This window comes from Drosophila biarmipes, chromosome 3L (assembly GCF_025231255.1).
Source record: "Drosophila biarmipes strain raj3 chromosome 3L, RU_DBia_V1.1, whole genome shotgun sequence".
Classification (NCBI taxonomy): domain Eukaryota; kingdom Metazoa; phylum Arthropoda; class Insecta; order Diptera; family Drosophilidae; genus Drosophila; species Drosophila biarmipes.
In genome coordinates this window covers 8,268,504-8,291,439 of record NC_066613.1, presented here as the reverse complement: position 1 = coordinate 8,291,439, position 22,936 = coordinate 8,268,504, and the positions used below count along the sequence as shown (strand labels likewise).

Below are 22,936 nucleotides of genomic sequence, written 5' to 3'. Positions count from 1 at the left end.
ATTAGTATGTATTATTTTAAATATATCATTTATGTATTGTATTTTAAATTAAATAAAGTTACAAAATAAATAAAAACGAAACGATAACAAAAAATCGGATAATTTCATCCGTTATCCGTATGCAGTCAAGTTTGGAACCCCTTTAGCGGAGACACTTTCTAGCTTGAAACAGCTGATTGCCTACATGGGGCCCAGTTTTTAAAAAATATAAAATTTTAATGCGCTGTGCTGTAAAAAATTGCGGAAATAATAATCGCAACTCCAACAGAAGGAAATGGCGGTTCTTTCACTTTCCAAAAGAGGAGGCTCACCTCCAGAGGTGGATAGATTTCTGCCAACGGGATAGCATTAACCCCGCCACAGGTATTTTTTAACAACAAAAGTGGAGAAAGTAAACAAACTATGACAAAATCTTTTCACACAGCTTGCATTTGCAACGAGCACTTTGCACCTCTTGATTTCGAGAGGAATTTGCAGTACGAACTTGGGTTTACCCGGAAAAACCCAACTAAGCTCAAGCCCGGCTCGCTACCCAGTCTCAACAGACCCCAAAAGTTGGCCAAGGGAAAGGCTGGAATAGCCAAAAAGGATTCTATAAATGTTTCTTTAGCAGCATCTCTTAATGTTGTCAATATCGATTTCGAATCCTTCCTGGAAGAGCCGCAATCTCCACATTCCCAGCAGACCATAGAAATCCAACTCTGTAACTCTACTACAGACTTTGAGGTCTTGGAAGAAAGTGCATCCAGCGATTACAATGAAGCTTTGGAGCCACTAAGTACATCTCAAAGGAGAGCCTCCTCCCAACCGTCTAAAGATGCAGACACCTCTCAGGATCACACGCCCTTGGTAGTGGAAATTCTTGATCCGCTGAACCCGCAATCGAATGCCAAGGAGCATGTGGAGATAATCGATTCAGAGGGGGACGATTACGTAAAGCACTTGGAGCACGAAGTGTAAGATGCTAATACTGGTTCTATATGGTCGGTTTCTAATTATATTTATTCGTCTCCAGGAGTTCTCTGAAGCGGGAGGTGTCTTTACTCAAAAGCGAACGCAAAAAGCTAAAGTGTGAAATTCGAAATCTCAAGGCCCTTATTCCAAAATTATAAGTCGAAGATTAAACCATTTCCCAATATTAATTATCCTTATAAAAATTGCGTTCCCGGAAATATATTTTTTAAAATCATTAAAACACTGTTAGGAAGTAAAGAAATTAAATCTTGAATTGAATAGTTTTTAGTCTAAATACAGAAATAAAAGTAAAGTCCTTGTAGAAATCATACAGTTATGTATGTATTATCATTTATATGTTATGTTCTAAATAAAATTGTAAAAATGTCAAATTTTAATCAAATACATAGTATTCCATATTTTGATGCCTGGCCCTAATTTAAACGCAAAACATTATATATTCTAATTAAACTCTAATGACATATTAAACTTTAAATACTATGTGTTTCTGGAAAAAAATTTATGGAGGTAAAAATCTAGAAAATATTTGGCTACCTATGTAGCTATACCCACTTACCCACACCTTTCCCTTCTAACTACTTAAGCACAAAACCAGCGGGCAGTGGTACTCGAAAATTTTATGTTTCGGGTGCGCGTTTATCTTTCCCAGAATGTTTTTGGTAATCGCGGTGCGGTAATTTCCGCCAAGGACAAAGTCATTACTGCAGGCAAGAAATCTGTCCATAAATTTTCCCAATTTCGCCTACCTGGAGGTGTATATAAACCAGTGGTCGTCTAGGAATCGACCTGCACTGCAAGCGATGTTCTCCGACCGACAACATCCATCGCGGACCGGCGACAGCTTCTGGCGGAGCTCCACGGATCTGGCGCTGGATCATTGCGGAACTTGAGGACCGAATGGCGAGTCCATCGAACAAAGCACACACTGGGACCAACTCTGAGGATCCAATCATCGCGGTGTCAGCAAATTAGACGAATTTAGACAATTGTAAATTTTAGTTAATCCATAGACCAATTGTACATTTTAGGTAAAGTTCTAGATCAATTGTATATATGCATCATCACAATTGTATATACCTAGTTAGCCCATTTAGTATAGGTAGTGAAATTGTACATAGGCCTTATCAAATTTTTAGCCAATTCAATAGACCAATTGTATATACAAACAAACAAAAATGAAAAAAATTATAAAAAAATATTGCCTAATTTTTAGTTAAATTGTACATATTTAAGCAATTTCTAAAAGTAATTGTCATATTAAAAATATGCGTGATATTCTTGCAATAAAATGAAATGAAAAAACTGAACCGTTTTATTTTCCTCAAAGGCGGAATGCAGTATTTTAAAACACTAAAACAAACAAGGTCCATCCCGAGGGAGCCTTTTATGTAAAGATCCTTCCGATTTTAAAAAAAAAAACTGAAAACTTTTTATAGGAATACTAAGATAATGACACCTATAAACGGTCCATTCTTTTGTAAATTCCCGAGGGAGCCTTTTATGTAAAGATCCTTCCGATTTAAAAAAAAAACTGAAAACTTTTTATAGGAATACTAAGATAATGACACCTATAAACGGTCCATTCTTTTGTAAATTCTTTTTCAAATTCTGAAATAATTAAAGAATGATATTTCCAAGAGTAGAAGTAAATATGTAGAAAAAACACCGAACTTAATTTTTTTAATATTTGGCTGATCATTCCACTGGAAGCTATAGGACATAGTGGTCCGATCGTTCCGACTCATATGCTACCTGCAATAGAAATCCGACCTTTAGAAAGGTTTCTTCCCGATAGATTTTAAACCGACACTAGTTTGCGTAGATCGATCCCGAGGGAGCGTTTTATGTAAAGATCCTTCCGATTGAAAAAAAATGATAACTTATAGGAATACTAAGATAATAAATAGATATCAAAATGACACCTATATACGGTCCATTCTTTTGTAAATTGTATTTCAAATTCTGAAATAATTAAAGAATGATATTTCCAAGAGTAGAAGTAAATATGTAGAAAAAACACCGAACTTAATTTTTCAATATTTGGCTGATCATTCCACTGGAAGCTATAGGACATAGTTGTCCGACTCATATACTACCTGCTATACAAATACAACCTTTAGAAAGGTTTCTTCCCGATAGATTTTAAACCGACACTAGTTTGCGTAGAAACCGACAGACTGAGGTACATGGCAAGATCGACTTTATAAGTAATAGTAGCTTGTATTTTTGTTGTATAGCCTGTTATGCACCTGTCCCTTTTGCTAAGAAATATGGAATTGAATAACAAATCGTGTCAGTTTTAAACATTATTTTAATGTTAAAAATGTGTACATTGTTGCTGTTACTATAACAATTGCATCTCAGTTGAAAATACAGCTATTAACTAAACTAAAGCACGATACTGCGAACATAAAAAATTATGAACCTAGGTGTGATGAACACAAAATTACCTAAAGTGATAACTTAAAAACCAAATTTGTACTAACTAAATTAGTAGCTAAGCATTATATTTGGGCAGACGATCTAGGCTGACCGCTTGAGATGGGGGCTCTGTGGGCAGTTGGAAGCGTGACAGACAGATCTTTTATCCCTTTTTAAAGTCGAGAAGATCGTCCAGAGCCGCCACTTTGCCGGAGTCGTCTTTCTCCAATTCAGCTCGCGTGCAACGTCCGCAGCAATCGGCCGAGGGTTTGTTTTCGCACTCTCCTAGCGCAGGTGGCTTAAAGTTAGGGGTCCAAGGTCCCAGACTGCCGCTGGCATAAAAGTCCATCGGATAAGCATTGTTGCGCGGCGACGAGTTGTGTGGCGTCCATTCGACGTCGCCCAGGACCACAGACAGTTCGTAAGGATTCAGCAGCGGTTGAGTAAAGGCGGATCCCCAGTCGATCGAAAGTCTCGGACAAGCAATCTGCACGAAGGCGTCGATGTCCGCAAAAAGAGCCAATTTCTGCGGAAAGATCTCCGACAGCAACAGGGTGGTGGTCTCTATGCCCTTGGCGTGCAGTCGCTTCTCCAAGAACCGATGGACCCTTGAACTGCCCTGTCTTCCGAGTGTTCCCAGTATGATGCCAATGCGGCGCGCTTTCTTAGACCGCTGTACGGCGTCCAGACGAATGTTCTGCATGGCGGTGTGGTCATACTGCTCTATAGTAAATTTTTTCTCATATGGATCGTACTTGTAGGCCTGAAAGTAAAAAGGAATCATGTAAAGTAAACTTCAAACAGAACAGAGTATTAATGCTTAACACATACCTTAAGCAGCGGGTTGGCAATCATGGCGGATTCCAGGTGGAAACGCCCGTCTCCCAGGTATATGATCATCTTCGCCGTCTCCGGCAGCTGCGGCGATGTGCAGCCCAGAATCTCTCCGGGACTAAGTGGCTTGGCCTGAGGCACTATCACATCATAGCCGGCTGCTTTCAGCTCTGTTGATGCAGCCTGCAGCGTGGTCACAAACTGAATTGTGCTGACCAAAGCAATCTGACCCACTTCCGGGCGGAAGTTCAGCTTTACGGAGTCCAGGAAGTGCAGCGGATCAATCTTAATGTCCACGAAAATGTACAGCACCTTGATGCCGCACGTCTGATCCACGGGAATGAGGCAGCTGTGCCCGTAATGTACCAGCAGATCAGCTCCCAGTGCCTTGGCCGTATAGTCGTCCACGCAGCAGGCTCCGTAAGTCACATCGCCCATTATCACAGTATCTGCGCTGGTGAATCGCTCAACAATGTCGCTGATGACCATGGCGTACATCAGTAGGCCCTCCGGCAATTGCAGTGCCACCCGTTTGGCCTTCATCTCCCGTATCCGCCAGATGGTCTTGTGCATCTCGAAGTTGTAGTTTGAGGGCAAACGGTCGATGGCCTGCTGCAGCAGTGGATCATCGAGCAGTTCCTGGGGAATCCGATTGATTCGCGCCTTCGGCTTGAACACCTTCTTGGGCCTGGCCCGGACCACCACCACGTCGGTGCTCTCGCTGGTCGGGATGTTGCTGGTCGGTTGGATCACGTCCAACATGGTGCTGGAAAAGTATAGAGCCAAATCGGAAAATGAGTTTTCTTTCGATGAAAAAAAAACGTTTTAAGAATTTTAAGAACTAAGTTACTTCGATCCGAAGTGTGAAATCAAATTTGACCTTTTAAGAAATGTTTTTCAGAGGGCTACCTTAAAATTCAATTATGAAGTCAATAACTTCTTTATTCGCATTGTTGAGAAATAAACTAATACGCATTAGCATTAAACAATGAATTGAAAATCCACTTTAAGGTCAATACTGTTTTTATTATTATGTGTAAATTATGGATTCGGATTGTTTGTTTGTGCGTTGATAGGTTCAGCAAATAAACAATAAACAAAGAGACGGCGCATTGGATGAGTTTGGATGATGCGACTGGCGTACGTGACTGCTGAATGGAGTGGAATGGGAGGACCGGCCCCTTGTAGTGCAGTAAACCGGAAAAGCAAAACCCAAATTCTTATAATTAGCCCACGCCAGGTGGGTGAATCACCAAATGGACGGCCCCGCCTTGGGGAAACACTTTTGAACGGGCACTTTCAAATCGGAGCGGCGCCAAGGTCTGACTTAACAATGGGCAATAATAAGGCACAACAAACTGGAGTCTATGTACTATATGGTAGACACTAAGTGCAGCAGTGTCGATAAGGTTGTTTCGGTAAATGGATTAAACATTTTTTAAATGATAGTTTGACACAGAATAAATATTTTAAAATATTTACATTTTTGTTACTATTTAAAAGCGTAACTTTGACTACTCGACCTATTTGTTTAAGTTCAACACGGGTATATTGAGTTCACTGAGGGGCCTTTGTCTTACCCGTGGTAGGTGCTTAGTTAGCAAAAACAGTACTACTACTACACTATTTATTTATTTAAATATAACACAAGCTGCGCGGACCTGGACGGTTCGATACCTTTGTCAGTTGGACGTTAGACGCAGTCTGACTTCAGGGGTTGCGATTCGCGTTTGGCTGCTGCAAGAAATTGGTCACTGAACTTTCCGTGTGTGTTGCGCCATTGATAACTGTTTCTGAGTCACGTAGGCCGCACACCATGCAACACGGAACGGGTACTGCGTTACCTGACCCCGCTAATTGCAGTTGCCCAGAATCCAGGTGGTGAGTCTGGCAGCCAAGTAGTTAACCTGCGCTTTCACTCTATGTTGTTGGGTTCCACATGGAATAATTATTATATCACTCGCACAGATAATGGGCTGCCCTTAACCCTGCGATTTGTAGCGAAGTGTAACTCGGGCACGTTTACTCGCACAGCTGATGCCAAATTGTTGCTTTGGCTACCTTTATCTCCTGCACTGCGTGCTATTCAGTCTTTTATCGGTTTTCTTGCAACAACCTTTAATATTTTACTTACAATTCCAGGGGTTTATAGCCTTTTACAGAGGTTTAACTAATTTCTTCTCAATCCCGCGTGCGAATGTCGAATGGCAACAGCTGACTGGTCCAATTGGTTCGTGAACTCGTTGATACGGAACTGGATCGGAACTAAGAACCAGTTTACCCAGCACTGCAACTTGAAAGTGTTGAAAAACGATGCGCGTTCTTACAAGCGGGTTTTTTGAAGGGTATTAAAAGAAAAGGAGGATTCGTCAGAAAGTATGCAACAGGTATATGGAAGCGTTTGTGTTTCAACAGCCGAGTCGATCTAGCCATGTCCGTTTGTCTGTCAAGATAGACAGAACAGAACAGAACAGAAAAGATGTTCGTCCGAATGAGATCTCCGAAAATATAGAAGTTGTAACTTGCTATGCAGCTTTTTGAAGTTCTGGGCAGCGCAAGTTTATTTCAGAGGGGTTCGACGTCCACTGTAACGCCCACACACCTATTCTAAATTTGTTCTAGAGCCCACATTTTAAAAGATTCTATCTATATTTTCTATCCATTAAAAAGTTATAAAATAAAATTATGAAATAAAGAAATCGCCGCTAGGTGGCGCTGTTGCCTCGCTGCATATTTCCATCGCTTTTTCGGCTGAGTGACAGGTTTTTGATAGTCGATGCCATCGACTATAGCTTTTTATCTTATTATACCCTAGCAGAGAAGATGTTTCCGATCCTATAAAGTATATATATTCTTTATCAGAATCACAATACGAGTCGATTTACCCATGTCCGTCTTTCCGTCCGTCTTTCCGTCCGTTTTTCGGTTTTATGATGAAACTATCCCAAAAGACTTCTTGATTTTGCAGTTAGGATATAAGTCGGAACCAGCAGGATCGGGGAACTATATCTTATAGCTCCCATAGAAGTAATCGGAAAAAAAGGTTAAAAGGTTTTTTAACAATTAATCTCCTGAGCTTGGAAATAATATTTTAAAATTAGTTCTGACTTTATCATATATGTAGCTGCCATACGAACGATCGGTGGGATTGGTTGGAAAGTAATATGAAAAAATATATCTTTGGCGTTTTTTAACATATAACCTCCTATGCTTGGAAAGAATATATTTTAATTAGTTCTGAATTGCAAATTCAATTTTATTAAAATCGGACTACTATATCATATAGCTGTAATAGGAACCACCGGAAAATTGGCCGGAAAATAATATGAAACAAATTATAGATTCGGTGTTTTCTGACATATAATCTTATACTATTGGGAATTTAATTTTTTGTGTTTTACTCGCCGAAGTAAATTTAACAGTTAAATTGTATAGTTTAATAGGAGTTTTACAACTTTGAGCTCTCTGCCTCGGACACGTCAACCTCCTCCGCATCCTCTGTAATTAGAAAAATCGCAATTGAATTAATGGGAATTCAATGTAAATAACTAAAAATAAAAACCGCCTTCGTTCACCTACGCTTTCCGCCGGGCAGTCGCCTTTGGCGTTCCTGTTCCACGGCTGCAAAGTACTCCGAGGCGGCCTGCTCGCAGGCTCCCTCGAACGGAGCCATATTGACCTTTCCGTTGATCATCATTGTGTCCCCCTGGTCCTGGCCATGGTTGGCCTTGACCTTCAGCTTGCTCTCCCGAGACTTGGCCTCCAGGATCTTTTCGCGACGATTCTCTCGCTCGAACATCTGCAGAAGGATGTATATTTGATTAAAATTGTGATTGCCGTGGTTTCAAATGCCAATCTTACAGCAGTAAGCAGTGGCTTGTCGTTCTTGGCCGACATCACCATGTTGTCGGAGACCTCGATGAGGAAGGTGGCCCCCAACTGGCTGCCGCAGCTCACGAACTTGCCGTTCTCGTTGGTCCTGACGCAGTAAAGGGGTTCGTCGCACACCTTGACCGTGAGGACCGGCTCGTTCTGCTGCTGCAGGAGATCCCAGGTGTCCAGCACCCCATCCATGCGGGTGATAAAGAACTGCGAGACCCTGGAATAAATAGTATTATTAATACAATTATATAAACTAGAGGATGGGTAAGTTGATATATCTTAAAATATATTTTAAAAGACTAAATTTGTAATTTTATTTAAACATTTTCTAGGATTACTACACTCACTTCGTATAGCTCCAAGCGCCGTCGGTTAGCATGGAGCTGCTGCTCTTGGTCCAAATAATGGAGCTCTCCCTGCAATCTTCCGACCAGATGCGGGCACACCAATCGCCCACGGTGAGGAAGTTCTTTACGAAGGCCGGATTCCGGGTGATGGCATACACCGGGCCCAGGTGGCACATCATCTGTGGGAGGGGGACCGTACACCATCTAGAGGAAACTAGGAGCGAGGTAAGCTTACCCGTATCTGGATCTTTTCCGTGGGCGTCTTGCCCTTCCGGTTGCAGGAGAAGAGCATGCCCATCTCGGTACCCGCCATGAACCTTGTGGGTATGGTGGTTTCGTACTCTAGCACCGATATACCGTAGGATCGCGACAGGTCCTGGTCGTCACTCTTCACCGGATCCATGAGGAGGCGGTCCAGCGGTTCGGTGAGCTTTCGGGTGTCCCACCACAGTACCTGGCCATCGGAGCCGCCGGAGAAGAACTCGGTGCCGCTCTTGGAGTTGTTCCAGAGCACCGAGTTGACTGGATCCCGGTGGCACACCTCCCGTTCGCTGATCATGACCGGGTGTTTGCCATGTCGGGTGTCCCAGGCGGCCACCTGACCATTGTACATGCCACTCACGAGACTGGTCGGGTCCTTCTGGTTGTACTCCAGGCACACGCACGGCACCTTCGGCTCCAGGGTGAGGAAGGGCTCGTTGGGGTTCTCCACCTCCCAGATGTACGAGTTGCACTTCTGGTTGGACTTGTCGCCCTGGAAGCGCAAGTCGCAGTGGCTCACGGCCATCTTGATGCCGCCATCCGGCGACCAGGACAGATGCTTCACCGGCACCTTAATGGGATTGGGGTCCCGGTAGACATTGACCGTGCGCGACTTACAGGGTTCGGGCAGAGGAGCGGGGTCGAGGTTCTCGAAGTAGTTCTCATAGATGTTCACCGCGTTGTTCTGGTGGATGTAGTGCTCCATGGGCTTGGTGAGGTTCATCACCTGTGTGATGTAGTTCTCGTCCTTCTCGATCTTCCGCTTGTACCGCACCGTCTGCTCCGGATCGTGCATGTTGATGTCCTTCGGCCAGCCGCCCTCATTGTGGGTGATCCCCGTGCTCTTGTAGGTGGCCCGCTCCGTGTTGGCCACACTCAGTGAGGTCTGGCCGGCGTATTGCGTCACCCGGTCCACGGGATTCTGCAGGATGTAGTTCTTGACCAGCTCCGGGTTGGAGTTCTCGCTGAACACCACCTCGTCCTTGTCCTCGAAGTTGACGCGGGCTCCAAAGGAGCGTCGCTCCTTCTTGAAAATAAATTCCATTTTAGCAGGAACCAAGGGGAAAACTCAACTGCTCTTGAGAAAATTGTTGGTCCTCTAGCCGATTGATTTCGTCCATGGCAACTGGGTGTTTAGTCAATACTTTCGTTGCAATCAACGGCCTTCCTGATAGATAGACAACCCATATGTGGCGCCCTTTTTAAAGGTTCTAGATCCTACTCCCCATTAAACAACAATCCAAAGGATCCACAGATATTGGCAAGTTTATTGTAAACATAAAATTAGAGATTTATTTCGCGTAGAAATGTTTGCAAACAAATGATTGAGAATGCTAAGACTTTCGTACTTACAATAGTAAAAGTCGTAGTAAAATTAATGTGATATCGAACTGGTACTTTACAGGGAAATCATGGGGCTTGGATGGGGGTTCCTACTAACGGGTATCTCTACACATTAACATTATCTATATTCCGGTTCTGTTTCATTGGGCCAATAAAGAGTGTTTGGATGCTTTTGGAAAATACTCGGCTTCCGATCTGTCTTAGGGTTTGGATTATTCTGTGTCTGCACTCCGTAAAATTACTCTTATACTGGCGACGATCTCTAGTATTTGTATATAGCATTGCTTGGCGGCAAGTCGCTTTAAGATTTGTTATCGTTAGGTAGGTGTATTCGTTTCTAGCTTTGCTCCTGCAACATCACATGATTTCCTCCTCTCTACGCCTCTCTACTCGGAACTAGGGATCTACTCTGATCGTGGGAACGGGTAACTGGAGTTGGTTTGATTTGATTTCGTTTGATTGGAACTTATAACAAGATTTAGCACCAAAAGCAGCTGATGTACACAAAGAAACTACACTTAAACCCTACAATAGATCGATCAAAAGTCATGCATAAAAGTGTGTTCCTCGTTTGTCTTAAAATGAACAAATCGGTAATTATATATACTGTTACTTTAAAAATAGTTTCTCGATTCACGTCTTGCAATAATCAGTTTGACAAAAAATAATCGCTTATTCTCGTTTTGTGGCAGTTCGTTTGCGTGTCCAAAAATCTCAATAACCACTCCGACCTCGAAGATAAGCGACCCAGCATTGGACCCTGGCAATTGACACGCGAGTCGATAAATATTTCTACACAACTAATAGTAATCCTCGGTCCTGCACAGATCGTGGTTCAACAATACAATGAGTTGGCAAAGAACTGAACTGAAGCCGCGTTGAACTAGAATCTGAGCCTTAGCCTGGACAAACTGCAAACCAATCGAAACGAGCCTGGCGACTTGCGATTTACGCACATACATTCATATACGTAGTTATACATTAGGGATTTCTTATCACTTTGCTTTTTCTGATCCACTCCTCGACCATCCAATCCTCTCCTCTCCAAGGGTAAAACTTTAACACACGCATAAAGACTCTCATTCGCAGCCAAACAACCAATCCACTGGGCCACCAGCCACGCCTCCGTAAAAATACTTTCGATCTATCTCTATCTCTCTCCCTTGGTCCGATCCTCCAGCTTACAACGAGAAGTACTTCAGAAACTGGGCCGGAGGCACCGGCTGGGCCAGGGCTAACTGTCCGCCGGCCTCCTCCAGGCGCTGCTTGTAGTCCGGGCTCTGGTCCACGATGCACGGATGACCGTCCGACGGCCAGAAGAGGCAGCAGCAGGAGCGGCACAGGGCCAGCACCTCGGCGAACTGGTAGTCGTCGTTTACGCCGTAGGTACGGCGCAGCTGGTGGTAGATCTGCTTCCAGTCCTTGATCTCGCCCATCTGCTTAAACTTGTCCAGGTCGAGGATGGTGTGGATCTGACGCTGGTTGAAGTGGAAGCGGGTCAGCTCCCGCCAGATGCGCTGCTCCGAGACTAGCTTGGCCATGGTCTCCCAAGCCTCGGCGGCCGACTCCAGGTCCCTGTGGTCGGCGATGCACAGGATGATCTCCCGCACACACTCCTCGGGCAGCTCGTGCAGCTTGGGCTTAGCCTCCGGATCGGGCTGGAATAAGATGGTGGTGGAGATGGTGAGTTTGATGCAGAGACATTTGAGAGACCTCGCTCACCTCTCGGATTTCGATCTGGCTGGCGACGCGCTGGATGCGCTTGATGGTGGCCATGTGCTCCTTCCACAGGTACGTGCTGCCCAGAGGTTTGCCCCAGCACTTCTGGTTCTCCTGGCTGACGATGTGCTCCAGCTTCAGAGCCAGGCCGCGCAGCACATTCGGGTGCTGCTGGCTGTCATTTACTGGGATAAAGGAAAGTGCGGATGAGCGAAGATTGGGGAGGCTAAGACCAAGATATCTTACCATGCGAGGCCACCTCCTCGACCATTTGGAGGAGCTGGCGCTGGGCACTTCCCGGCAGACTGGCGATGCCCTTGTTGGACACGAGCAGCAGGAAGGCGCATATGTAGTGGAACCGCTTGCGGTCCCGCACCGAGCGCCTGAAGTCCAGACGCTTCACAGCCTCGCTGAGCCCATTGAACCCAGCTATCTCTCGGGTGCACCGGATGGTGATGTGGTAATGCGGCGGCATCACCGCGTCCTCCTCCGAACTGTCGCTGTCCTGGTAGCTGCTTCCCTCCGAGTGGTGCCTGCAAAGGGAAGGCCATGCCATCAATATTGAATTTCCAAAGTCATTAAATATATTCTTATATATTAAGGTATTCCCTCGAAATAAGAATACACGTGCAGATATATCTACTTCAATAGCGCTAGTAAAATTTACTTTCATTTAGTTTATATATCTGTAAGAGATTCGATAAGGTTGGTTGGGTCTCCTAATGGAATAATAGATTAGCGATAGGTAGTTCTATGAATGGGGAGTAGGTGTTTAAAGTAAAGTATATTATATACGCAAGTATACCTTTTTTATGGGACTTGCAATAAATATTTCAGAAACGAATTGCCTCTAGCCGCACTATATTACATTAAGTTGACTTTCCCGCTGTGTAAGGCCAGCTAATCCATTGTCAATGCAACATTTCGGAAGTGAATTGGTCCAACTCTGTGGTCCACGGCGCTCCCCTCCACTTGGGGGTTTAACCCGTTTGGCCAGTTGTGTGTTATGCCAACTCTTGGACTGCGATTGCAACTGCCATTGGGATTTGGCGGCTTACAAGTGGTAAACGCTCGTGAGCCGCTTTTCAAGAGGCGGAAGCTGGCCAATTTCCCACCGTCTGATCTACGGCCCTGTCCGGTTATTAAATTAAGCAATTCGGGGAGGAAACCCAGCCGAGTGTCAAGTTTTTAGTCGTGTTTAGTGCAATTACAAGCGGTGGGTCGCGTAATTTGTGAAATTGCACACATTTGAAATTCAATTTGAACAAAGTTCAGTGTCTGTTGGGGGCATAGAGGAAATGGACGCGTTTAGCAAATGGTTTATAAAAAATGTTCAAATATTGTTTCAAATTAGGAGAGGAGCAACCATTTCAATCGGTTATACAACCGTAACTGTAACAACAGAAAGTAAATAAATATGAAATTAATGAACTGAAGTTGAGGTATTTTAAGTGCCAGTCCATCATTTGTCTGAACCATTAACGACCTTGAAAATGGGCATTTGCAGCGTTTGAAAACTGCGAAATGCCTCGAGCCAAGAAAATGTAATTACGGGGCAATTATGGGGGAAAACTTCAATTAGACAGAGTGCCGTCCCAAAAGACGAGCACAGTTTGACCCAGTTCTGGGGCAAATCAAAAACAATTTTGCGGCACCAAGGACAGGACGTGTCCTCGTCGACTCCTCAACCGCAAATGGTCAAGGCGCATCGATTTGGCTGCTGGCGCGGTCGTTCAGGTATTTATGCCGAGCAACTGCCTGGCTGGCCTTCTCGCAAGCGGGGCAAACTTAGTTTTGACCCAGAATTAGGTCCGTAATCAGTGGTAATCCACTCACGAACCCAAAGCAGCAGGAGAAGATGCTCCGAGCAGGGCAACAATCCAAGACGGGACGAAAGTGGGTCGGGGAAGTGGGAAGCAAGACTGAAAACTGAAAAGGAAAATCGCACAAAAGCTCCTCGCCCCCAGCTGAGCGAGTCGAGAGTCGAGTGTCGAGAGCCGAGGATACGTTGGGCTGGCCTGGTCCTAAGTAGGTCACCGCTTTTATTGGCCACCGTCGCGTATACGTAATTCGGAGTGCTCATGTGCATTGTACACCCATGTGTTGCTGCTGCGATCTGTTGTTGTTATGGTTTTCCTTTCAGTTCTGGCATTGTGCTTTCGCATTTAATTTGAGTGACATTAGGGCACTTTCAAAGGAACGTAAACAACTTTTCGGACCGAAACTTTCACTCAAGAGTACCTTTTTTCTCCGATTTAAAATGACTTACTAATGCACATTGCTGCCTTAAAGGTGTTTAAGTTACTGTGCGTAGATAGGCGTTTATTGCCCTTCAGAAAGTCAACTCCAAGCCACTGATTCGATTCACAGTAGACAAAAGAAACAAAGAAATCAGACCGTCCCAGCCAACACTTTATTATTGCAATTTTCATCGCCAATTATTGTGTTTTGATTGTTTTTGCTTTTGTTTTCTTGCTCGAAATTCGTGATGTTGTCGCTGGTTGTTTTTTAGATAAATGTGCAATTATCTGCGGATCTGTGCAAAAATAGCTGACGAACAATGAAATTGTTGCGCCTGCTCGGGCTGCGGCTCTTGCTCCCCGGGTCCTCCTCCTCCTCTCCCCTTGGAAGTGGAAAACTCCGGCCCTGCCCACAGCCATCATCCAGCCAGCAGACCAAATCCACGGCCGACGACCACGTGAATCATATAAATCACTCAACGACGTCACCATCAAGCGTTCGTTTACCTTTCTCCAAGCGAGTTAAACAAATGATTCGGAGTGCGGGGCCCTTGAGTGGCAGGCGCAGCGGGAAAACTACGAGCTGCAGCGGAAAATCGCTTTTCTATTTTTACGCCGGTGACCTTTTTCGACATAAATAATTGGAAACGGAGTTGAGGACCAGCGAAGGAGCCAGAAAGCGCTTCGAATTCTTCCAATTTTAGAAAAAAAATTGGAGAAAAACCCATGTGTACGAGATTCTCACTGGGCATGAAAAACTTCGGTTGCCAAAGATATAATTGGGCATGTGGTCGGAATTTATGGAAAGGAAACGCACCTAATTAAAATAATCTAATGTTTCGAATGTCTACATAGGACCAATAAACTTTCCAAATAAATGTAACATCTAGAGCGAAACAGGAAATTTCAGTTTCGAATATCATTAAATGTAAAACATAAATACATTATAATCTTTTATTATTTTATTAAGTATTGAAATAAAAGCTTAACCCATAAAATGTAATAGAAAGAAATAAGTGGAAGAGCTCACAATCATTTTTAGTTTTCCATCTAGTAAATATAAAAATATCCGACCTTTCGGCGAAATATCAGTATATCAGTGCAATTTTCGAATCCATTAATCACTTCCAAGCAACTCTGTGCACCCGAGTGCTTTTTCTACAAATGCTCCAGTACGGACAGCGATTTTCCGCGACCCCATGCATCTTGATGGAGTGGAAAACGAAGAGAGAGACGGGAAGGAAAATCGATCAAACAGCGAGCGGGCGATCGCTGGTCCGCAGATGTGCAGCGAAGAGTGGAGTGAAAGTGGGTCCGATTCCGAATCCGACTCCGACTTGGGTCCGAGTCGCCGGCACGTCCGCGTGTGCACTCTGGATTCGCTTTTCCATGCAATCTGGCATTTCTAATTATTATTTTCAGGCATTATCTAATGGGTTCAGTGCCGGGCGACGACCATTTGAATTTTTAATTGACCAGAAAGAAAGTTGGGTAATGGTCGAAGCCAGTGCTTAACACGGTTACGGTTACGAAATGCACACGCAAACGCAAGTTCGGCGATAAGCCTGTTAAGAGCGCTCTATAAGAGCTGGGAAAACTACATTTTAATACAATTTACGGTTTCGAGGCACATACGAATGCTCCACTTCCCCCATTACGGAAACATATAGCTTGAAACCCAAATTGAATTTTGAATCTAGCGTCGCATTCGAAGTGTCAAATTCAAACCTTGGCATGCTGATTAGAAGGCGGCACAACGTAAATCGCTTTTGACCTCTCGAAATCCGTGCGTTATTTTAGGAAAATCCCGGAGTTACATAAGACAGAGCATCGTAAAACTACCCGAGAGCCGCACACGCGGAAGATGTCGAGGGAAATGGAGAGACTTGAAGTGCACTTTTGACAAGTCATAAAGAACGCAACAAGCCCATGGAGGGGCGGTTATTTTTGGCCTTTCGAGCAGTCGTAAATGGGAGAAATGCGGAAATAAAGCCACTCGTGATCTGGACGGGCGGGAAGACACAGTTGAGGTCGCAGTAATGGGACCAAAGAGACAAATAAACACCTATTCCCCTTGGGGTACTTACACTAAAACACTCGTAAGTGTTGGACAAAAATGAATAACTTCATTTACAGCATAGGTAGTTGAACTAGATCAAAAGAACAATAACTTAATCGTTGAGGAAAATTACCCTAAACGGAAGAGACTAAATGCTAAATATATAATTTCTATTATTTCGAGCGCTGTTGTATGGAAAATAAAGTCCCCAGAAACTTGAAAGCGTTCCAAAATTAGAAATGCAGCAAAGGTGGGCCCCCAAAGGCATATTAATTCCGTAGGAACCATTTGAGTGGCCGCCAGACGGGAAGTACCAGCCTTGGAAACTTCGAAACCAGAGGAACTTATGTATGTACATGTGCTAGCCGTGCATTTACTAACCGGAGGCGTGTAACTCGGTCAAGTTTAGGCCAAAGTGCGGGATTGGGAGAGAGCTTGCAACGCCGCCAAAAGCTCAAGGTTCCGCGCCGCCCACTCTCGACCTCCCAACTCCCTTCGAATCGATTTATTATGTGTCAGTCATCAAGTGGGTATTTTCAATAAATACATGCATATTGGCAATCCATCACCATGTCAAGTTAAAAATGCAATAAGGTAAGGAGCTGGACGAAAATAACAGATGATTGAAGAACATTATAAATATTATATTGGTGAAGACCTTGAAGCCCATTTTGAACTTTGAAAATATTTAATTTAAGCTCAATTTTTGAATTCGGAATGTGAACTGCAATCTTAAGTTGAATGGGTAGACTTTTTTGATTAGTAAGAAGTATAAAAACCCATCGTATTTGCAGCCCCCGTTTTCACTCTCAGCGTCCGCTGTCTTAATGTTCGAAAGGCTTTTTGTTCCACTTGCAATTTCCAGTTGCATCGAGCGAACAATGGCAATCAATCAAATGAGCAATCGATCAGACGGCGGAGATACAACCCGGCAACTCCACCTAACCATGGCAGCAGTCTAGATACGGATATCGGCGGAACTTCTGCTGCTTTTACAGCCATTCAATTGGGGCAGCTAGTGCAATCACCAGCCCCACAAGACTCTTTGAATAAGCCAAGACATTCCACTGCGGTTTGGGGACCTTTAAACGCACCTCTTCAGGGGCATAAAACCTATACCTATATGTATTGTCAAATCTTGGCGATGTTTTGCTGCCTCAGGCTTAAATTTGAGAAACCATCGATTCGGCCAACGAAGGGAAGTGGGTTCCATTGTCTGAGCCACGACAATTATTCGCCAGTCTGCTTTGGCCAACTTCAATGGCACCACTGGACATTGGAGCCAAAACGAGTCTATTAAACTGAATGATTTAAAGATTTCGGCACCGAAATCGCCAGACAATGCGACGATTCGATTGCCAATGATAGTTTAGAGGTTTAACCATAAGAAAGTCTATTAAATCCACACCAATAACAGAAATAAATAGACCATCACTCAAGAATAATAAACATGGCAATGAAAATGGTGTCGAGGTCGAATTGGGTATACGCAAATCTTTATCTTTGCTGATAAGATTTCTGCAAATAGGGTTTTCATGTCTGATTTGTTTTACTTCGGTAATATAACAACGTAAACAACACGAACCGAATTTGAAATCTTCTGATCAATTATGATACGGAAGTGTGCCTGGTCATAGGTATGGAGTCTAGACTTACTTTTGCTGATAGAAACGCGACTTGAATATATGAGTAATCAAGTGCCACAACAAATTCAATTCCAAATACCTTTTACTGCCTAATTTAAAAACACTCTTTAGCCATCAATCATTTGCTGAGCAGAAATATATCTAGTAAAACTATCTTATCGCACTTGCAATGAAACTACGTAGTTTTTGGATTGGATGAGTGAAAGATAGCCAACAGCAGCCCAGATAAGGTAAGGTGTGATGAACGAAATGCAGTTTCTATCGAATTATATAAGTCGGCTCGGTGTTCGCTCTACTTTTCTATATCAAGAAACAGATATTGGACAAATCAATGAGTCTCAGAAATATTAGAGTTTTACTTGTAAGCTCCCATAATAGCAGCTTTATTCTCTTATTTTAGTTGTACCCCCATATCACTAGCTTGTATCTGTATCTGTTCGATTTTGAGCAACAGGCTTTTGACTATATGCAAATTGTATTTCATCAGCACACATAGAGATTTTAATAATTGGGAAATCTTTGCCTCGATTAGAGAATGAGTAGACTCACCGCTTCCGCTTTCCGCCGCACTCGAGCACCTTGGAGCGCTCCCAGCCGCCGTCGGTTTTGATCCAAGTCTCGCCCGGAGACCGAAAATCTTTCGAAATGAACGCCATCTCTACGGGCCTGGACTCGGGTTTGGACACGGAGTGAGCTGCCTTTGTCTGGTGGCACTAATTTCCGAACGATCGCCTTATTGTTTTCGCGTGAGATTGTAGATTGGTATTGTTTGTTTACTTTTTACTGTTTAAGCGGACGGCGGTTGACGAAACGCGTTTGATTTAGCTGCAAGAGGGAGTTTCATAATTAATTGCAATTTTCACGTGCCACGTAACAGCAAAAAAGTGCTTAATTTGGGAATCAAGGAAATGTTTAACCTATAGATAATGTATCTAAACGTTACAGTTTTCTAGATTCCAAGTAGTATGGAATTAACGTATAAATTGTATTATTTTTTGAATTTGCTAAATAAATATTATAGTTTTAACTATTTTTGAAAGGGGAAAGAGCCCTGGGATTAAAAATAAACATTTGTAAAACTTATTAAAAAAATGTATATAGAAATTAAATTAAATTAAAAAATATATATTTTTAAATATTATTTTTTACGACAAACCTAGCCCCCCTTAAAATGACAGTCTGGGGCGAGCCCCAAGAATAAATAACAAGCGTCGACGAAAACCAAAACAAAAACAAAAGTTAGTCCGTATAAGGCAAAAACAAGGGGAGAGCCCAGAGAGAGGGAGAGCGAGAGAGCGCGCTCCACGACCAGCTGTTGGGTTTCCGTGGTCGTCGGCGGAGGGGGCGGAGGGGAGCCCAAGTGTTGTGGCCCCTCTCTTTCTGGGGCTCTGCGTCGTCCGTAGGTACACAGCTGATTTCTGCAATTACGCGTTTGTTTTGCCTTTGTTGTTATTGGCCGTAAAATTTTCAGAGCCGTTTTCCAAACACGCAACCGAATTCGAACTTTCATTTCCGCATTTCAGAGCCATCGTCGGGGGCGTTCGTTGCCACACCGAGCCCAGGGATCACAAAACTCACGGATCTACGTACTCGAGTGGAAGTGGAGCACGTTCTGGAAATGCGGAAAACGCAGTTTTCCCCAAGCTCCAATTACGCACTTGGCAGCGCAATTACCGAGGAATGGTGTGGCTGAATTGCTGGCAAGTAGTGGAGCACTCTGCCTGGAAAAGCGATTTTCGCTGCCGCACGTCACGTCGCACTCGAGCCACCAACGAAAGTGAACTGCCAATTCCGCAGGGCCCCAAATCGAGGAAAACTAAACTAAGCACTCGTTGTAACGGACGCAAACGCGCATCTCGGTTTAGGGGGACCGCAGGTGGGGGCGCCAAAAAATACCACGGTCCCCCGGCGCTGCCATCTGAAGTTCCGCGGGGTCCAGTGCTGCCAGATCTGGTATTGTGATCATGATGATTTGATATATCTGACATTTGATATATCTGATAAAGGTTTAACTATTCTTATTTTAGAAGGAGTTAAGCCTTAATTAAAAATTAAATGTATAACGAATTCGAATTTTAAGGACGTAAATAAACTGTCTATGACTATTTTGCATAAGCTAGCTGCCCTTTCTTGAATTTATTACTAGTTTATAATTTTAATAACTTGATAGCACTTCATAAATGAATAAGAAAGATAACCATAAGCCAGTTGGAGACCTCCAGTCTCAAAAGGTGCGGGTGCAGCAGTGGAAGCAGGTTGTAAGGCATAGCCAACGGTGTCAGTGTGACCTTATGTAAGTACGTCTTGTTCGTGTGTGAGATTTCATAATTCCCAAATCGACGAGGAAAACACGAATAAACCCCATTTAGCAGCGTTTATAATGTCGGCGTCGGAGCAGGGACCTAAGATCAAGTACGGGGAAAGCGCTCCGAAGCTGGACAAGGCGCAGCTGCAGTTCATGAAGCTGATTGAGGAGCAGAACCTGGACCGCGTGCAAAAGCTGAAGCGCATCCGCCGCAACAATCTCTTGACCGCCGGTGCCCTGGGAGTCTCCGTCTTGGCCATCTACGGCTACTCCATCTTCTCGGTGCAGCAGGAGAAGTTCCTGGACGACTTCGAGGAGCCCAAGAAGGTGTCTTCTTAGTTCCAGTCGTTAGTTTCCCATAGTTCGTAAGCGTTTTCTTCATTTTACACACTGTTTTACACCTTTGAAGTCGTTGCACAACAGGGTGAGTCAGGATATGATCTTCATCTGGCCAGATTCTGAGTATTATCCCCTACAGATGACCCAAGCTAGTGCCCGTGTACTGCAGAGCGGCATGCGCCTGCCGCCTATGCCCACGATTCGGGAGCTGGTGAAGCTCTACAGGCTGCAGGCCAGGAAACAACTGAGTCAGAACTTTCTCATGGACGAGCGGCTCACGGACAAGATTGTCAAGTCGGCGGGACGCATTGATCCAAGGGATTTGGTCCTGGAGGTGGGTCCCGGACCAGGCGGCATCACGCGCTCGATTCTGCGCCGCCAGCCGCAGCGATTAGTGCTCGTGGAAAAGGATCCGCGCTTCGGCGAAACACTGCAGCTGCTCAAGGAGTGTGCCAGTCCCCTCAACATCCAGTTCGACATCCACTACGATGACATCCTCCGCTTCAACATGGAGCAGCACATCCCGGACACCTCCCAGAGGATCCATTTGATTGGCAACCTGCCGTTTGCCATCTCCACGCGGCTGCTGATCAACTGGTACGCTGATTTGGCCGCCAGACGTGGTGCCTTCCGGCGCATTGACACCTGCATGACTCTGACCTTCCAGCAGGAGGTGGCAGAGCGAATTTGTGCCCCTGTGGGCGGTGAGCAGCGTTGCCGGCTGTCGGTGATGTCGCAGGTGTGGACAGAACCTATATTGAAATTCACCATACCAGGCAAGGCGTTCGTTCCGAAACCGCAGGTGGATGTGGGCGTCGTTAAGCTCATTCCCCTAAAGCGCCCCAAGACGCAGTTGCCATTTCCTCTTGTGGAGCGCGTAGTGCGTCACATCTTTAGCATGCGCCAGAAGTATTGTCGCCGCGGATATGGCACATTGCTTCCACCAGAGGATCGCGAGGAGGTCACGCAAAAGCTCTTTCAGCGCGCCGAGGTACAGGACACGCTGCGTCCCTTTGAACTAACTGTGGAGCAGTGCTTAAGATTGGCCGAAGTCTACTCGGAGCACCTGGCGGCCCATCCAGAGGTAGCTGCCTACGATTACCGGGCACCCAAAAACGTGGAAGTCCTCTAAAGCAACAATTTCAGTCCTGTTTATAAATATGGTAAAATGTATTTAATTAGTTGAGTAAACAAAAGACTCTGAAAGCTGTAAAGCCAGTCAAAAAGTTGTACAAAGTGTGCGGACGGAATGTAGGACGAGATTCGTCGTTGATGTGTGAGTTAGTAAGGCACTTGGGCACTCCACTCTCGAGGAGATTTTAGCGAAGGAGCAGGGCGCTGGCCAGGGCGAGCAGACCCATCAAGGCGGACACCTGCAGGCCACTGGCTCCATTACATCGGTGATCCAGGAAGCAGAAGCAGAACTTGGTGTCCGTGAAGTAGTCCCTCCGCACGTCGTGCTCCTTGATAGTGTGGTTGACGTAGTTCGCCAGCTTTTCATCACGGACGGCGGCACGACAGCCCTCGTACTTGTCGGCGGGAATGTCCTTGCGGAAGCTCAGGGCGCTGAGGCACTCGCGAGTAATGGTTTCTTGGGCTGAAACGGATACGGGTTTAAAAAACGCGACAAACAGATAGAACTCCTGCTTACCGCCGCGTTGCTCGATCACCTTGACGCAGATGTCGTTTGGCTCTGGGCAGTGCTCGCCCAGGAATCCTATTCCCCGCCAGTTAAATTTCTCACCGCATCCGGGAGTGGCCGAAGTGCATCGGTAGCACCAAATCGCAGAGCCTGTCAACAAATAGTCGGGTGATTACACATAGACTTGGTCTAACCGGTGAAATCCCACTTACCTTCGTGAACTAGAGCTGCCAGCAGCAGCACTGCAATGAGATTCGTCTGGGAATGCATTTTATATAAAGCTATGGAATGTAAATCGAGGTTTTCCAACAAAATAAGACAAATTCACAAACGTAAATAATGAGGTGTAAAAAGAAACGCCCTACGCAGCAGTGTGACCGACGCCGACTGACCGCGAAAAGCTGTGAAAAATATACCTTCTTCGGTGGAGTGGTATATTCCAAATAAGTGTTGGTCAACAGAATTGGTTTGGCGCCATCAGCAAGACCTTGATAACAGTTATTTAAACAGAGAGAATATAACAACATTTTTTTAAGTTTTGTACTTTATACCTTTGTTATTATATTTATTAACAAAATTATTTTAAAATTTGGACTATATGGAAAGCAATTACAAAGGTAATATCGGCAGATTTCTAAATTAGTCTTTAAAGATTCAAAAAGTTAATTTACACAAAGAAAACTAGCACAGTTTTTAAATTCACCAAGTTGTTAGAAAAATAAAAATATTACTTTTCTAAAGTTGTTTGCAAGAACATAGTGGATGGAGTGCCGGTTAAAAAGTAACTTAATGCAAAAAAGAAACACATTCGCAAATTTATTGTGCATAAAGTAACACTTGCCTCTAATAAATATTTAATGGCTCACTTAGCATCTTTTTATGACCAGAAACATTCAGAGATAAAACTAAAAAGTATACAAAC

At 44.3% G+C, this 22,936-nt stretch overlaps 7 protein-coding genes and 1 long non-coding RNA gene across 13 annotated transcripts; 4 read left to right on the top strand and 4 right to left on the bottom strand.

The window, feature by feature from the left end:
* The first annotated feature begins 162 nt into the window (after positions 1 to 162).
* On the top strand, positions 163 to 2,282 carry LOC108030595 (uncharacterized). Its single transcript, XM_017103574.3, has 3 exons — positions 163 to 363; positions 425 to 956; positions 1,016 to 2,282. The coding sequence occupies exons 1-3, from the start codon at positions 219 to 221 to the stop codon at positions 1,110 to 1,112; spliced, it is 774 nt and encodes a 257-aa protein (XP_016959063.2). The 5' UTR covers positions 163 to 218; the 3' UTR covers positions 1,113 to 2,282.
* A 986-nt stretch (positions 2,283 to 3,268) lies between these two features.
* Positions 3,269 to 6,487, bottom strand: LOC108030593 (2-(3-amino-3-carboxypropyl)histidine synthase subunit 1). Of its 3 annotated transcripts, none has more exons than XM_017103568.3 (3): positions 6,365 to 6,487; positions 4,228 to 4,996; positions 3,269 to 4,159 (listed from the first exon to the last, which is right to left on the bottom strand). In XM_017103568.3, the coding sequence occupies exons 2-3, from the start codon at positions 4,990 to 4,992 to the stop codon at positions 3,560 to 3,562; spliced, it is 1,365 nt and encodes a 454-aa protein (XP_016959057.2). In that variant the 5' UTR covers positions 4,993 to 4,996; positions 6,365 to 6,487; the 3' UTR covers positions 3,269 to 3,559. The 3 variants fall into 3 exon arrangements, with proteins under 3 accessions (XP_016959057.2, XP_016959059.2, XP_016959058.2); XM_017103570.3 differs by lacking the exon at positions 6,365 to 6,487 and adding an exon at positions 5,908 to 6,016; XM_017103569.3 differs by lacking the exon at positions 6,365 to 6,487 and adding an exon at positions 5,811 to 5,930.
* A 980-nt stretch (positions 6,488 to 7,467) lies between these two features.
* On the bottom strand, positions 7,468 to 9,828 carry LOC108030592 (dynein intermediate chain 3, ciliary). Of its 2 annotated transcripts, none has more exons than XM_017103567.3 (5): positions 8,695 to 9,828; positions 8,460 to 8,638; positions 8,092 to 8,329; positions 7,806 to 8,029; positions 7,468 to 7,728 (listed from the first exon to the last, which is right to left on the bottom strand). In XM_017103567.3, the coding sequence occupies exons 1-5, from the start codon at positions 9,763 to 9,765 to the stop codon at positions 7,710 to 7,712; spliced, it is 1,731 nt and encodes a 576-aa protein (XP_016959056.2). In that variant the 5' UTR covers positions 9,766 to 9,828; the 3' UTR covers positions 7,468 to 7,709. The 2 variants fall into 2 exon arrangements, with proteins under 2 accessions (XP_016959056.2, XP_043950825.2); XM_044094890.2 differs by having other exon boundaries at positions 7,810 to 8,029.
* A 140-nt stretch (positions 9,829 to 9,968) lies between these two features.
* LOC108030594 (F-box only protein 25) lies at positions 9,969 to 19,578 on the bottom strand. Of its 3 annotated transcripts, none has more exons than XM_050886129.1 (5): positions 19,307 to 19,578; positions 18,278 to 18,553; positions 12,030 to 12,316; positions 11,787 to 11,968; positions 9,969 to 11,722 (listed from the first exon to the last, which is right to left on the bottom strand). In XM_050886129.1, exons 2-5 carry the CDS (start codon positions 18,382 to 18,384, stop codon positions 11,246 to 11,248), a joined length of 1,053 nt encoding a protein of 350 aa, XP_050742086.1. In that variant the 5' UTR covers positions 18,385 to 18,553; positions 19,307 to 19,578; the 3' UTR covers positions 9,969 to 11,245. The 3 variants fall into 3 exon arrangements, with proteins under 3 accessions (XP_050742086.1, XP_016959062.1, XP_050742085.1); XM_017103573.3 differs by having other exon boundaries at positions 19,319 to 19,578; XM_050886128.1 differs by having other exon boundaries at positions 19,403 to 19,578.
* On the top strand, positions 18,858 to 19,847 carry LOC127010843 (uncharacterized). The gene is made up of 2 exons (XR_007763664.1): positions 18,858 to 19,131; positions 19,252 to 19,847. It is a non-coding gene; the product is annotated as an uncharacterized LOC127010843 (long non-coding RNA).
* Positions 19,848 to 20,018: 171 nt separating this feature from the next.
* Positions 20,019 to 20,372, top strand: LOC108030629 (cytochrome c oxidase assembly factor 3, mitochondrial). The gene has a single exon (XM_017103633.3). It carries the CDS (start codon positions 20,109 to 20,111, stop codon positions 20,370 to 20,372), a length of 264 nt encoding a protein of 87 aa, XP_016959122.1. The 5' UTR covers positions 20,019 to 20,108.
* A 139-nt stretch (positions 20,373 to 20,511) lies between these two features.
* On the top strand, positions 20,512 to 21,586 carry LOC108030626 (dimethyladenosine transferase 1, mitochondrial). The gene has a single exon (XM_017103629.2). The coding sequence runs from the start codon at positions 20,512 to 20,514 to the stop codon at positions 21,502 to 21,504; it is 993 nt and encodes a 330-aa protein (XP_016959118.1). The 3' UTR covers positions 21,505 to 21,586.
* On the bottom strand, positions 21,519 to 22,406 carry LOC108030627 (uncharacterized). The gene is made up of 3 exons (XM_017103630.3): positions 22,227 to 22,406; positions 22,024 to 22,164; positions 21,519 to 21,969 (listed from the first exon to the last, which is right to left on the bottom strand). The coding sequence occupies exons 1-3, from the start codon at positions 22,282 to 22,284 to the stop codon at positions 21,692 to 21,694; spliced, it is 477 nt and encodes a 158-aa protein (XP_016959119.2). The 5' UTR covers positions 22,285 to 22,406; the 3' UTR covers positions 21,519 to 21,691.
* Between the last annotated feature and the right edge of the window lie 530 nt (positions 22,407 to 22,936).

Coding starts and splice junctions, on each gene's coding strand:
- LOC108030595 (XM_017103574.3), top strand. CDS start 219: ATGCGCTGTGCTGTAAAAAATTGCGGAAATAATAATCGCAACTCCAAC. Junction 364..424: donor TAGCATTAACCCCGCCACAG/GTATTTTTTAAC, acceptor CTTTTCACACAG/CTTGCATTTGCAACGAGCAC. Junction 957..1,015: donor AAGCACTTGGAGCACGAAGT/GTAAGATGCTAA, acceptor ATTCGTCTCCAG/GAGTTCTCTGAAGCGGGAGG.
- LOC108030593 (XM_017103568.3), bottom strand. CDS start 4,992: ATGTTGGACGTGATCCAACCGACCAGCAACATCCCGACCAGCGAGAGC. Junction 4,160..4,227: donor TTGCCAACCCGCTGCTTAAG/GTATGTGTTAAG, acceptor TTTTACTTTCAG/GCCTACAAGTACGATCCATA.
- LOC108030592 (XM_044094890.2), bottom strand. CDS start 9,765: ATGGAATTTATTTTCAAGAAGGAGCGACGCTCCTTTGGAGCCCGCGTC. Junction 8,639..8,694: donor CGGAAAAGATCCAGATACGG/GTAAGCTTACCT, acceptor CCCCTCCCACAG/ATGATGTGCCACCTGGGCCC. Junction 7,729..7,809: donor GCGACTGCCCGGCGGAAAGC/GTAGGTGAACGA, acceptor TTCTAATTACAG/AGGATGCGGAGGAGGTTGAC.
- LOC108030594 (XM_050886129.1), bottom strand. CDS start 18,384: ATGGCGTTCATTTCGAAAGATTTTCGGTCTCCGGGCGAGACTTGGATC. Junction 11,969..12,029: donor CGAGGAGGTGGCCTCGCATG/GTAAGATATCTT, acceptor CCTTTATCCCAG/TAAATGACAGCCAGCAGCAC. Junction 11,723..11,786: donor GCCAGATCGAAATCCGAGAG/GTGAGCGAGGTC, acceptor ATCTTATTCCAG/CCCGATCCGGAGGCTAAGCC.
- LOC108030629 (XM_017103633.3), top strand. CDS start 20,109: ATGTCGGCGTCGGAGCAGGGACCTAAGATCAAGTACGGGGAAAGCGCT.
- LOC108030626 (XM_017103629.2), top strand. CDS start 20,512: ATGACCCAAGCTAGTGCCCGTGTACTGCAGAGCGGCATGCGCCTGCCG.
- LOC108030627 (XM_017103630.3), bottom strand. CDS start 22,284: ATGCATTCCCAGACGAATCTCATTGCAGTGCTGCTGCTGGCAGCTCTA. Junction 22,165..22,226: donor GGCAGCTCTAGTTCACGAAG/GTAAGTGGGATT, acceptor ATTTGTTGACAG/GCTCTGCGATTTGGTGCTAC. Junction 21,970..22,023: donor GGTGATCGAGCAACGCGGCG/GTAAGCAGGAGT, acceptor TATCCGTTTCAG/CCCAAGAAACCATTACTCGC.